The 14893-nt window shown below is 39.9% G+C and overlaps 1 protein-coding gene across 2 annotated transcripts in view; it reads right to left on the bottom strand.

Annotated features, from left to right (window-relative positions):
• ZC3H6 (zinc finger CCCH-type containing 6) overlaps positions 1 to 14893 on the bottom strand; it is a 68383-nt gene that overhangs the window by 14806 nt on the left and 38684 nt on the right. For both annotated transcript variants that reach the window (XM_075925894.1, XM_075925893.1), the window contains 5 exons: positions 13735 to 13850; positions 10384 to 10500; positions 7531 to 7642; positions 4344 to 4453; positions 3161 to 3414 (listed from right to left, as the gene is read on the bottom strand). In XM_075925894.1, the coding sequence (XP_075782009.1) occupies positions 3161 to 3414; positions 4344 to 4453; positions 7531 to 7642; positions 10384 to 10500; positions 13735 to 13850 (709 nt within the window). The remainder of the gene's footprint in view (positions 1 to 3160; positions 3415 to 4343; positions 4454 to 7530; positions 7643 to 10383; positions 10501 to 13734; positions 13851 to 14893) is intronic.

The following is a 14893-nucleotide window of genomic DNA, read 5'->3' as shown; positions in this document are numbered from 1 at the left end:
CCTACTTTGTATGAGGTATACACTGCCATCAAGCAGATGAAGAACAAGGCAGCAGGTCCAGATGGGATCCCTGCTGAAATCTTTAAAGACGGTGGACCAGAGTTAATTTGGCAGCTTATCCTGCTTATCCTTAAAATCTGGATAAAGAAGGAGGTATCCAATGAAATGAGGGATGCCTTGATTGTTACCTTTTTTTTTTAAAAAAAGGGGATAAAATGGACTGTAGAAACTATTGTTGTATCTCTCTCCTTACTGTTACAGCAAAGTTCTAGCATGGGCCCTTGTAACAAGTCTCCTGCCCCGTCAGAAGAAATTTTACCAGTCATAGAGTGGCTTCCGACCATGTCGCGGCACTGTGGATATGATCTTCATTGCATGGCAGCTACAAGAGAAAAGTCGGCACCAAAACCAACCACTGTATGTGGCTTTTATTGATCTAACTAGACCATCTGACTCAGTGAATCGCTGTGCCCTTCGGACTATACTTTCAAAGATTGGATGTCCTGATAATACATCAATGTCCTAAAGCTGCTTCATGACAACATGAAAGTGACTGTTTTGAGCAGCACTGGCTCCCAGAGTGAACCTTTCAAAGTACAAACAGGAGTCAAGCAAGGCTGTATCATTGCCCCAACCATGTTTGCAGTCTTTATTACAGACATTTTCAACCTAATTGCTAATAAGCTCTCAGCTGGCATTGAAATCATCTATAGAATGGATGGAAAGCTGTTTAGGCTAGCAGGCTGAAAGCTAAGGGTAAGATTTCCACCACATCTATCATGGAACTTCATTATGCTGATGACAATGCAGTTTTTGCCCACTATGAGAAAGATCTTCAGGCTATCTTGAATGTGTCTGCTGATGCTTATGCATGTCTTGGTCTCACCCTCAACATCAAGAAAACCAAAGTGCTCCATGAGCCCTTTCCAAATGAGGTACCATTTGCCCCATCTATTAAAATCAATGGAGAGGCACTGGAGAAGGTCGATCATTTTCTCTACTTTGGAAGTTATCTTTCATCGAAGGTAGATATTTATGAGATATCCAGTTTCATCGGAGCTGTGCTAGTGCAGTCTTTTTTCATTTACAGCACAGGGTTTCTGAAGATCACAACATTCAAACAGACACCAAACTTCTTGTCTATCAAGCAGTCATTCTCCCAACACTATTGTATGGGTCTGAAACCAAGACAACTTATAGGCTTCACTTGAAATTCCCTGAAAAGTATCAACAATGCTGCCACCGCAAGATCTTGAAGATCAAATGGGAAGATAGGCGCACTAACATCAGTGTTCTGGAAGAAGCAAAGACCACCCGTACTGAGACAATGATCATCCATCGGCAACTTCGCTGGACTAGTCACGTTGTTGGCTTGCCAGACCATCGCCTGCCAAAATGGGTCCTGTTTTCTCAGCTGAAAGGATACTGTAACATGGGAGGACAACGGAAGAGCTATAAGGACTTGCTAAAGGATAACTTAAGAAGTGCAACACTGACGTTGACAATTGGGAGACACTCGCCCAAGATCACTCAAAACGGAGACAAGTCCCTGTATTTTGAATTTACCCGCTGACATGCTGAAGAGGAGAAGAGGTGCAGGAGGAAGGAGAGACTGGCTTCTAGTCACTGTCGTCAGCCTCCAGCTGTACCTAGAAACATCTGTCCTCACTGTAATAGAACTTGTGGTTCAAGGATCAGCCTTATCAGCCACCTGAAGATCCATAACTCCCATGGAAGATGATCATACTTGGCAACAAGAGATTGCCCATCATCATCATCCTCAGCGGAGTTAGAAAAAGCTGGTTCTATTCCAAATATCAACAATTTATTAGTGCATTATCTTTTTACCATTGGGGTATCTGTTCCAATCCTTTTGGTGTCAAGTAGGTATGAGGTTGGCAGTAGCAAACTAATTCTTATAGGAAATTTCTGTCTACACTATTTACACATCACATTTGCAGAATAGTTTTTACAACAAACAGTAAGCTGTATTGGAAAAACTGTGTGTGTAAATTTACACAGTACCTGCCCACATTTCCAGTTTAAAACATCCCAAGACCAACACACTCAAACCTAAATTCAAAGAGCTTTGAAAAAATCCAACACACCACCACCAGACAAATCTTTGTATCTAACAATTACATAAGTTTTATGGGAGGTGGCTGGGTAAGAGGAACGGGCTGATATCTGGCAGAGCTGGAATAGCAGCCATGAAGTCCCTGCACGATTTCATGAGTGAGTTTCTTCACTGGCTGAAGTCAAGACAGAGCAGTCTATATGGGAGTCTAGAGGGAAATGGAGGTTTGTTCACCGTGTAAAGAAAAGTAAAAGCGACGAGGAATCCTGTGGCACCTTATAGACTAACTGAAGTGTAGGAGCATAAGCTTTCGTGGGCAAAGATCCACTTCGTCAGATGCATGTAGTGGAAATTTCCAGAGGCAGGAATAAATATGCAGGCCAGGATCAGGCTGGAGATAACGAGGTGGATCCAATCAAGGAGGATGAGGCCCACTTCTAGCAGCTGATCTGGAGGTGTGAATTCCAAGGGAGCAGAAGCTGCTTTTGTAGTTAGCAAGCCATTCATTCAGCTTCTGCTCTCTTGGAATTCACACCTCCAGATCAGCTGCTAGAAGTGGGCCTCATCCTCCTTGATTGGATCCACCTCGTCATCTCCAGCCTGATTCTGGCCTGCATATTTATTCCTGCCTCTGGAAATTTCCACTACATGCATCTGATGAAGTGGGTCTTTGCCCACGAAAGCTTATGATCCTACACTTCAGTTAGTCTATAAGGTGCCACAGGACTCCTCGTCGCTTTTGCAGATTCAGACTAACACGGCTACCCCTCTGATAAAGAAAAGTAGGCTCACAATTATTCAGAGGACTGAAAAAACAGAGTGGAGAGAGTGAATTCCTTGCCTGTTTCTTCTGGGAAACCCAGGAGTAGTAATCGTATGTACAGGATAGCAGATAAATGACATTATTGTAATTACAATGGGAAATAGTGGAAATTCCACTCCCTCTCCCCAGTTAGACGGCAAATTCTGAATATCCTCAAGACTATCAATTTCTCCTAAAAGATAGTATGGTCCATTTCTCTAATGTTTATAAATTCATTTTTCAGTCTTATGTGGCATTCTACAGACCATTCTAAAACCTACTTTTTTCCAATCTTGTGTGCTAAATCCACAGTAGGTTTCACAACTATCTCAAAGAGAGATGGAATTTTCTTGAATTCACCAGAAGGATCTTGAAAATTTTCTGTATCAGACTCAGAAAATGAAAACTGCTCTGGTGGAGTTGGCAGAAGTCCAACTCCTGGAGGGGGTTTAGGAAGAGGAACTATGCCACGCTTTCTGAGTTCCTCCAGTTCTTTCTCATCTTCATTTTGTGGTTCCTCTTCAGTATTCAAAACCTAAAACAAAGCAATGCAGTGAAAGTTCTTATTGTACTAAATTTGCACTGAGAGTAACATTTCATCGTAGCACTTCATTTTATATTTAAAAATAATTAAACTGCTCTATAATTTTACACCTACTATATAGTGCCTGCCATTAACATCAAACCCAAAAGAATTCTAAATCCTCCCTTAAAACTTCTTCTAAGACAGCCAGAAATTAAACCATTTCCGTAATATGGAACAAACAACTTTAGAAGATCCATGTCCTCTGATCAGTAACTTCAGATGACTGAAAGCACTGACATGTTCTAAAATACATATAATAAATTTTGTGCCATATGAGTATACATTTAAAAATGAGAGAATAAGGAAGTTGTCAAAGAAGAAGTGGTAGAGGGAAGTGGTAGAAGAGGGCAGAAAAGTGAGATGAATATATAACGGATGAAGAGGAGAGAGATAAAAAAAATGAAGGGAGGGAAAAAAGAGAAGGAAAAGAGAATTCATGGGGTAGCAAGTGGTCACAGAGCCAAACTTATGGCTGAGATTTTCTTAGACCCTGTCTATACTACGCAGTGGATTGATGATGCATCACATCTGCTTAAATGCAATAAATTGATCTTTGAGCGCTCTCCTGTCTCCACTTGTACTCTACCGAGAAGAGTAGCCTGTATCAGCAGGAGAACAGCCTCCGCCAACCTTACAACACGCAAGACACCGCAGAATGTTGACTTCAGCTACACTACTTGCACAGCTGAAGTAGATTGACAGTGCTGGTAAAGTGCAGACAAGGCCTTAGGGAGTTAGGGAAGTTAAACATTACTGGGAAATAATCACCTATCTCCCTTTGACTCCTTGGGAAGATCCCAGTCGAAATTCATTCCATTTAATTACCTTATCCCTCAGAAATAATTTTCACTTACTGTGCTAGAATAGGCATTACTCACCTTATCCAGTAGTTCTTTTGTTTCTTTAGTTAGCGGAGCATGAGAAAACTTACACTTATCTCCTTGGTAACATTTTGCTCCTGTATGATAGAACTTGCAAGGAAATTCATGTAAGCAAAAATATTAAGGACTCTAACAGATAGCAACATTTAATTTGCATAGTTTGTAACAGCATCACAGAGTAACTTTCAGTTAGACTTCCGCTGCTCCTAAATACTTAGAATCATAGAACACTAGAATTGGAAGGGACCTCGAAAGGTCATCGAGTTCAGTCCCTTGCCCTCACGGCAGGACCAAGCACTATCTAGATCAATGTTTCTTAAAGTGTTTTCTGCGGCACACCAGACAGTTGGAGGTGTGCCACGGAGATCAGAGTTCAAAATGGCTGCCCTCAAAAGGGCAATGCCTGCTCTCCTGATAAAAGGGCAAACTGTTTTTTTTTTCACTTAACTTCTTTTCCTTGTCCTTTTTTGTTTGTTTGTTTTGCTCAACAATTTTTCCTTGGGCGGTTTTTGTTTGTTTTGTTGTTAACTTTTCCCTTGGGAATGGCCGCCCTTAACAAGAAACAAAAAAAAATCCTTGCTGATCCCCTTAAAAAAACTGTTTGGTGTTCCTCGGTCTTAAAAAGTTTAAGAAACACTGATCTAGGTCATCCCTGATAGGTATCAGTGTAATCTGCTCTTAAATATCTCTAGTGATGGGGATTCCACAACCTCACCAGGCAATTTATTCCAGTGTTTAACCATTTGGACAGGCAGGAAGTTTTCCTAGTGTCCAACTTAAACCTCCCTTGACGCAGTTTAAGTCCATTGCTTCTTATCCTATCCTCAGAGGCCAAGGAGAACATTTTTTCTCCCTTCTCCTTTTCCTCATAGGTCATGTTTTCTAGACCTTTAATCATTTTTGTTGCTCTTCTCTGGACCTTCTCCAATTTCTCCACATCTTTCTTAACATGTGGTGCCCAGAACTGGACACAATACTCAAAGTGAGGCCTAATCAGGGCAGAGTAGAGCGGAAGAATGACTTCTCGTGTGTTGCTCACAATACTCCTGTTAATGCATCCCAGAATAAGGTTTGCTTTTTTTGCAACAGTGTCACACTGTTGACCCATGTTTAACTTGTCATTCACTATGACCACTAAATCTCTTTCTGCAGTACTCTTTCCTAGACAGTCACTTCCCATTCTGTAAGCGTGAAACTGATTGTTCCTCCCTAAGTGGAGTACTTTGCACTGTCCTTATTAAAATTCATCCTGCTTACCTCAGGCCATTTCTCTAGTCCAGATCATTTTGAATTTTGACCTTGTCCTTCAAAACACTTGTAACTCCTCCCAGCTTGGTGGTATCTGCAAATTTAATAATCTTACTATTTCCAGAGCCATACTTTTAAGCAGTATGACAAAACTAATAAGCAATTCCCCGTTTAATCCCATTTGACATTCTGCTAGATTATATCAGAGGGGTAGCCATGTTAGTCTGAATCTGCAAAAGCGACGAGGAGTCCTCTGGCACCTTATAGACTAACAGATGTATTGGAGCATATGCTTTCATGGGCAAAGACCCACTTTGTCAGATGCATGTCTGATGAACATGCATCTGACGAAGTGGGTCTTTGCCTACAAAAGCTTATGATCCAATAAATCTGTTAGACTACAAGGTGCCACAGGACTCCTCCTTGCTTCTGCTAGATTGATTATATATGTTTAACCTACTCCCCCCAAAATAAAAGACCACAACCAAAAGCCTCATTCTAAAGCCTAACTTTCTCTTTATTATTTTTTAATATATGAAATAACCTAATAATTTTTCAAATTAAAGCTAATAATTTCATAAAAAGATGAAGTTCCCTCTTAAGACTAAATTTTTCCTACTGTAAGCATCTGTGCATAATGAGATTATATATGATTAGGTATAATTTCTTCTTGAAGCAAAGGAAATTTAATCATTTAAATGATGAATTACTTATGACAGGGATTAAATATAGAATTGTATCCTGGACTTTAAAATTGCAAATATTAATCTGTCTAAATTAAAAACTTGTACAATTTTAGTATCAATCAATAATCAAAACCTGTTTCTTATACAAACAACATATACTGGTCCATGAAATGTAGGGACAGATTATGTTTAAGCAAAGGAAATCATCACTGAAGTGTGGGCAGGGCGAGAATAGTTCAAACAGCAGCTTAGTATTTGGATCTTCAGTACAAAGGATCTGTAAGACAAATTATACCCTGAGGGACACTCATATAATCCAGTTGTCTCCAGCAGTATTTGGACAAGCATGGATCAGTGTTAGCCATCCATCACACAATCGCATGTGAAAATTAATGCCCTCATTTTTCTTCATGGAATAGTTGTAACAACTCTGTGGCTTTGTTCAACCATGCACAATCCACAAGTGATTTTTTAACAATTCAAGGCTACAGGCCTGATTTGTACAGTCATTTGCATCTGTCCCATATGTGAGCAAAGCAGGTGTATGATGCTATTATTCAATGAGGAGTGTTTTATACTCACTTTGTTGTTATATTTCATTTTTACCACAGAGCGCGCTGGATGCTGTGTTTACAAGTTCTACTGATGGAACTAAGAGGTGGCTATGATGTTGCAAACTCCCCAATATAGGGTTTTATGGGATGCCAGACACATAAAAGACACGTTAAAAAGTAAACTCATTTCTAAGAGTTTTCAGTTTTAGTCTTCCAATAATAGCCTAATAGTAAAAAGGATTTTAAAAATTATACACTCTATAAATTTTATCTTGTCAATGGTGCTTCATGTGATATAAACCTCAAAAGAAAAACTGTAAAGAATCCATGGGAACAACCTAACTATAACTGAATTAGAAGGTATCTTTTTTGAAAATCTCTCTCTCACAGTGTTCCCTCTAAACTGCAGTTTCACAGGTGATCATCAGCCATGCCGCATCAGTCAGCTCCCGGCAAGGAGGCCTAAACCTCTGACTGGGCAGGTCTGATTAATCACCTGTGAAGCTGTGCCCCGCAGCTTAGAGGGATCACTGCTCTCATGCAGTTATCATACACCAATTGCACAAACTTTGCAATTTATATTTTACAATAAAACACAATTAGTCAGGTGTTATAAAGTGTCTAAAATCAGATTGTACTAAAATATAAAAAAAGTTAACTAGGATTTCATTCAAATATAGTTTTCCCAAAGGATATTATGCAAATAAATACAGTTCTCTCCTTTGGTACAATAACCTTGTATGTAAAACTTGCAGATTTCCTTTTTCTTCTCTATCTCTGCATCATGATCAAATTTACACTGGTCTCCCTGTAGATATGACAGAAAGGGAAAGAGAAACAGATTATCAATTCTAATGCTGAATTTATTCAACTTCATAGTTTAATAATAATGCTTTCATCCTGTTTATCCAGTTTTGAACTTTTCTCTCCACTGACAATACAAATGGAGACAAAGAACATTTTAGCACAAGGGAATGATACTCAAGACTAGGGTCCAAGGAGTATATGCACTAGTTTTTTAACTTGATTACATCTGGTAAATTACATTAAAAGAAACTAAATATGGAGAGGTTACTCACCTCCTGCAGTTACTGGAGTACTTTGAGATGTGTCCTCTTACGGGTGCTTCACTTTGAGGTGCATGTACGCTTGAAGTGGAGCACCCATATGGACACTACTCATTAAAGAATCATTAAATACTTTCCTGTTATCTTTCAATTTAAGCAAACACCGTAGTTTTTGCTAGAAAACTGTGTGTTCACAAATGCCAGGGCAAGTGCTTAATGCTATGGAAAAGTATTAGAAACTATTATATAGGGACTGCCCATTTAGACATAACAAAAAAATCATATAAATTGTATTACATTACAGGACTACATTATAAGTTCCCTGGAAAGTTTTCATAATGATAATTTATTTTTTAAAAGTACTTAGAAAAGTTAAGTTACCTTACTACTACTTGTTGTATAAAGGTAGGTGCATTAAATACTCATGATATTAGGAACCAGGGGATTTAAATACCATAACAGACACAAAACCATGAAAATGCTCAAGACTATTTTATGTTTTCACCAGGAATTTGGAAAGAGCCTAATTACATTAGATTTTTATATTCAAAGTAATGATGGAGAAAAAAAATCATAATCATGAAAAGACACAGAAAATTGTGTGCCCCCAAATTCACAATGGAACCAGAAATAAGTAAAAAAATACACTTATGACATACACATAAGAACAGAGGAACAGACATACTGGATCAGACCAAAGGTTCATCTAGTCCAATATCCTTTCTGCCAACAGTGGCCAATAGCAGATGTTCGAGAGGGAGAACATAAGAACGGCCGTACTGGGTCAGACCAAAGGTCCATCTAGCCCAGTAGTCTGTCTGCCGACAGTGGCCAGCACCAGGTGCCCCAGAGAAGGTGGACCGAAGACAATGATCAAGCGATTTGTCTCCTGCCATCCTTCTCCAGCCTCTGACAAACAGAGGCCAGGGACACCATTTCTATCCCCTGGCTAATAGCCTTTTATGGGACCTAACCTCCAGGAAATTATCTAGCTTCTCTTTAAACTCTGTAATAGTCCTAGCCTTCACAGCCTCCTCTGGCAAGGAGTTCCACAGGTTGACTACACGCTGTGTGAAGAAGAACTTTCTTTCATTAGTTTTAAACCTGCTACCCATTAATTTCATTTGGTGTCCTCTAGTTCTTCTATTATGAGAACTAATAAATAACTTTTCTTTATCTGCCCTCTCCACACCACTCATGATTTTATATTCCTCCATCATATCCCCCTCAGTCTCCTCTTTTCTAAACTGAAAAGTCCCAGTCACTTTAACCTCTCCTCATATGGGACCCGTTCCAAACCCCTAATCATAAGAACATAAGAACGGCCGTACTGGGTCAGACCAAAGGTCCATTTAGCCCAGTATCCTGTCTACCGACAGTGGCCAGCACCAGGTACCCCAGAGAGGGTTGACCGAAGACAATGATCAAGCGATTTGTCTCCTGCCATCCCCCTCCAGCCTCTGACAAACAGAGGCCAAGGACACCATTTTATCCCCTGGCTAATAGCCTTTTATGGACCTAACCTCCATGAATTTATCCAGCTTCTCTTTAAACTCTATTCTAGTCCTAGCCTTCACCGCCTCCTCTGGCAAGGAGTTCCACAGGTTGACAACACGCTGTGTGAAGAAGAACTTCCTTTTATTAGTTTTAAACCTGCTACCCAAATCATTTTAGTTGCCCTTTTCTGAACCCTTTCCAAGGCCAAAATATCTTTTTTGAGGTGAGGAGACCACAACTGTACACAGTATTCAAGATGTGGGCGTACCGTAGTTGTATACAGGGGCAGTAAGATATTCTGTGTTTTATTTTCTATCCCTTTCCTAATAATTCCTAGCATCCTATTTGCCTTTTTGACCGCCGCTGCACACTGTGTGGAAGTTTTTAAAGAACTATCCATGATGGGAGGGAATACAACAGGGAATCCTCATGTGATCCCTCGCCTGTCATCCATTTCCAGACAAACAGAGGCTAGGGACACCATTCCTACCCATCCTGGCTAATAGCCATTGATGGACATAACCTCCATGAACATCAGCTTGAAAGCAAATATGTACATTTTTCATCATTTGTTTCAATTTTCTATGTTATTTCTTATAATTGATTAAAAGATTGACTGTGGCACCAAAGAATTAAGCTGCATTGTATTATTTGTTTCAGAATGATGAAATACCAGAATGCAAAATCTCCACCTGAACAGCAGGCTAGATATATTTACCATACTGTATTTGCTAATAAAATAAGTGATCAGTGGTACATCATTTGTATATAATTTACATTGCATAGTGAAAAGATATATAGTTTGATCACTTTTTCCTCAAAATTTTCACTAGCATTTATTTGATTTACACTCGCCAAAAAATACTAAGGCAAAAACCCAAAGTTACATACAACAAATTCTGATGTTACTTAAATTGAAATAGAATGCCCGTCTTTCCTGGTCTCCAGCTAGACACACATAAATGCAGATATAGTATATATTTACCTTTATACATCTTCCCTCAAGAAAATATTTACAAATTTGTTTTCCTTTGTGTTCTACTGTATGTTGATTTATGAATTCTTGACTCATATTCACCCATTTCTTCACTGGCTTGCCTTCCTATAAAAGGAAATAAATACATTTACATTTATGAGTTATAGTTACTATTTTAAGTGTACAAGTTGAACCTCCCTGGTCCAGCACCTTTGGGACCAGCAGAATCTGTCAGACCAGGGGAGGACAATGCTTGCTCCCCTGCTCTTGTCCCTGGGGTTTGGGGTTCGACTACTCCAGACATTCTGGTGCTAGGCCCCCCAAGCTGTGCTGCTCCAGCATAGGGCACCACGCCTTTGCTGCTCAGGCTCATGGGTGCACAGGGACTTCATTCATCCCTAGTCCAGCAATACTCCTGGCCTCAGCCCGCTGGTTTTTTCCTGTGAGTGTTCCAGCCCTACAGCATCTACAGTGTCACCGATGATGCCAAACCAGGGGCGTGGCTGAACTAGGGAAGTAAGCGACTAGTTGACTATTTGATAAGCAAATGCTTATTGGACAGTCAACTCGATTAGTTGCTCCTCCCCTGCCCCTATCAGAGAGAGGCAGCAAGTGGGGGGGAGCAGGAGCTGGGGGGAACCAGTAAAGCCGGGTCCCCCAGCACCGTCTCTGCAGGGTGCAGGGGAGGCAGACACACAGTGGGAAATGGCTCAAGTAGGGACTGAAGCAGTCCCCGCTCATGCTGATTCCCACTGCGGGTGCTTCTGCTTTTGCAATACACATTTCAAAAGCAGAAGTGCCATAGGGAGCATGGGGCGAGCGGGGATTCATGCAGTCCCTGGCGCCCTGTGCTCTGTGGCATCCCCCTTGCTGCCTCTCAAAGACAGGAGCCGGTTCCCCCAGCACTGTCTCTGGGGTTCCGCCTACCCCTCCCCCCCCATCGTCTCTATCAGTGGCAGCAGGGAGAGGATAAGGGATGCTGTTGTGAAGCACCCCTGTCCACAGGGTTCACAGTGGGGAGCTGGACCCCCCCACAAACAGGGGCTGTTCTGACACCAGCCCCTGTTTGCCCCAGACAGGGCTGTCTACCGCGAACAGGGGCTGCTGGACTCAGCACGAGCCGGGATTGAGCAGTCCTGGCTCATGCTGATCGCTGCGCCTCTGCATTTTAGATGTAGTAAGAGCCCAGCAGCTCTTACTACATTGAAAATGCAGAGCTGCAGCATGGGTGACTCTGGAACTGGCACAAGCCAGGACTGTCCAGTTCCAGCTTGAGTCAGCTCCTCTAGAGCTACCCTCGCTGCAGCTCTGCAGAGGTTTGTCAATTAATCGTATCGTCGATACAAATTGTTGATGCGGCTTTCAAAGTGACAGTTTTACCAAAGTGGGATAAAATGTCAAAATGACATTAAATCATGACTAGAATGTTCTCAGATTACTGTATGCAGCTCAGAGAAAAAGAGGGATTCTATGTCATAATACAAAGAAAAACTAAATAGGCATTATAAATGTTCTTGGATTTTCTAGTATTGTTCTGTAAAACTAAGTAAAGTAAAATTCTTGCGTAAAAATAGCAAGCTGTTATACATGTAACAAATTTAGAATCTTATTTCAGTCTTAGCATTCTCCTCTCAGAATTTAGGTGTGCCTGACACAGAATCTTGGCTGCAGCATACATGAAGCCTTGCTAATATTATACAGGCAGTCCCCGACTTACAAACGGGTTACATTCCAAACACCTGGTCGTAACTCGATTTGGTCATTAAGTCGGAAATACCCTTAAACATGCTGCCCGCGCTGTTCAAAAAACTTGACGTACATGGTTCTCAGCTAAAAAATATTATAATGGGGTTAATGGGAGGTTGGTCGTAAGTTGGTGTGTTCGTAAGTTGGGGAGTGGCAGTATATTTGTTCTAGTAGCTGATTATGTTACTGTTCTTTTTATTTACATAGTTACCATTTATGCATAACTATGGTGAAAGACATACAATGCACAGAAGTTTTTATAAAAATGCCTCTATTAATATAGTATAGTGATTTCTAGAGAGAGTTATTCTTATATTCTTCACTACAGGATCTGTGTAGTTCCCGTTAATTTAGAATTATAGGACTGGAAGGGACCTCAAGAAGTCATCTAGTCTGGTCCCCTGTACTCATGACAGAACCAAGTCTTATCTTGAAGACCATACCTGACAGGTGTTTGTCTAACCTGCTCTTAAAAGTCTCCAATCATGGAGATCCCACAACCTCCCTGGGCAATTTAGTCTAGCATTTATCCATCCAGACAGTTAGAAGCTTTTCCTAATGTCCAACCTAAATTTTCCTTGCTGCAATTTAAGCCCATTGCTTCTTGTCCTATCATCAGAGTTTAAGGAGAACAATTTTTCTTTCTCCTCTGAACAACCTTTTAGGTACTTGAAAGCTGTTATGTCCCCCTCTCAGTTTTCTCTTCTCCAGTCTAAACAAACCCAATTTTTTCCACTCTTGCATCATAGGTCATGACCTTTAATTATTGTTCTTTTCTGGACTTTTTCTAATTTGTCCACATCCGTGGCGTCCAACCAGTTCTGAAGTATAGCCACTAAAGTAACTATTACTATCACGAACTAGCCACACTCAACCAGCTAAATAGCCACATGTGGCTAGTAGTTAAGACACCACGGGTCCACATCATTCCTGAAATGTGGCGCCCAAACACTGGACACAATACTCCGTATAACTTATCTATACTGTTGCCATTCTGTTCTGAGTCCACATGCTAGCACTCAGTTCACTACATCAGCATACAAAAGTAATGTGAGAGCCAATTTCACACAAACACAGTCTGTCCATAATATTTACAGGGCCATTAGAACAGTAGAAATCCAAGTCATACTCATGTCCACAAGCCATAGCTGAGGAAAATGGAGACGAAATCAATCAAAATTTAAATGAAGGGTGAGCAAAAATTGTGAAGAACATCAACAGGAGTAGGCAGCTAGGAACTGAATCAAGTCTCCCAATTGAATTAAGCTGGTTAAAAAAACAACAGTGATTTGGTGCCAGCAGGTAAGCCAATTCCTCAGAACTGAATTAATCCTCAATTCAACTGATAATAAAGCTTCAAAGTTAACATCTCATTAAAAATAGAACAATTATTTTGCTAGTATTATTTCAGTCTTTCTAGGTGCAGACTAAAGAAGACTATTTACTCAACTGGATGGGCTAAGAACTTCCTTTCTAAGAAAAGAGCTTGTCCATAAGTTAATATAACACAATAGGTGGAAAACAAACTCAGGCAATTCTGTCTACATTTCTGTTAACAAAGAGTGTCCAGGTGTTTGCAAATACGTTTGTGTTTTTAATTTCAGTTCTATGTACCTCTTGAAAGCCATCAGCTCCTTTATTGGCCCCTCTTCCCCTTCCACGATCTTTACGTTTCAACTTCTTCTGAATTCCACGCCCTCGACCAACACCAAAACCCCTTTGTGCAATACCTGAAAAATATTAAAATATATTTCAAAGATACCTCAAAGAAAAATGACTATCCTCCAGAAGCAAAAAGCTCTTTAATGTGGTGTCCTCTTTAACTGATATGAGGATTTAGAAGGAAGGGTAGATATAGTCAGCAAGCAGAAAATGAAGAGAACGCTAATGAAAATTATCAATGAATGGTCTGGTAGCACTTTATAGACTAACAAAACATGTAGATGGTATCATGAGATTTCGTGGGCACAGCCTACTTCTTCAGGCTGTGCCCACGAAAGCTAATGATACCATCTATATGTTTTGTTAGTCTACAAAGTGCTACCAGATCATTTGTTGTTTTTTTCTGTAACAGACTAACTCGGCTACCCCCCTGAAGCAAATGGAAATTATGTTTACCTCTCTGCATACTCATGGGTGAATGAATCCCTAAATACCTTGAGTGACATGCGGACATAAATGGCTTCAAAAGCCAATTAGAATAGATTGGTAAAATGAGTATATCATTTATTCCTTCCATGAAAAGTAGGCTTTTATTACTTTTAATGCAGTCATACTATATTTGTGAGGAATGCAAATGTTTAAATTATTTTAGACTTAGTGATCTACAAATAATGCTACATTTCAGCTCTAAATTCCTTAATACATCATATTATAAAATCAACTTTCACGAAATACCCGTAATATTTAAAAAGTACATATAAAACCTTCAGAAAACATTAAATATGAAGGGTATGTCTTTCACCTTAATATACACATGACAAAATATTATTTTCTGCACCCACAGATCTTTCTCTCTCGTGCAATCTCTATCAAATATATTTAGAAGGATTATATTTTTATTGGTAAATGTCAATAAGGAGCAATTTTACTGTACACACAAAAACCAATGGAAAACATATTAATTGGTAATAATCAAAATTTACAAATAAGGAAAGTAAGGAAAATGCTGTTTGAGAATTTAAGAGTGATTTAAGGCTATTTACTTTATATATTTTGACATATGTTGAAAATTTGTGTTTAGTGGTTACAAAGCCTTAAATTTTTCAATTTG

Source organism: Pelodiscus sinensis, chromosome 3 (assembly GCF_049634645.1).
Source record: "Pelodiscus sinensis isolate JC-2024 chromosome 3, ASM4963464v1, whole genome shotgun sequence".
Lineage (NCBI taxonomy): Eukaryota > Metazoa > Chordata > Testudines > Trionychidae > Pelodiscus > Pelodiscus sinensis.
Note: the sequence above shows the minus strand (reverse complement) of the source record. Positions and strands in the feature narration are given on the sequence as shown.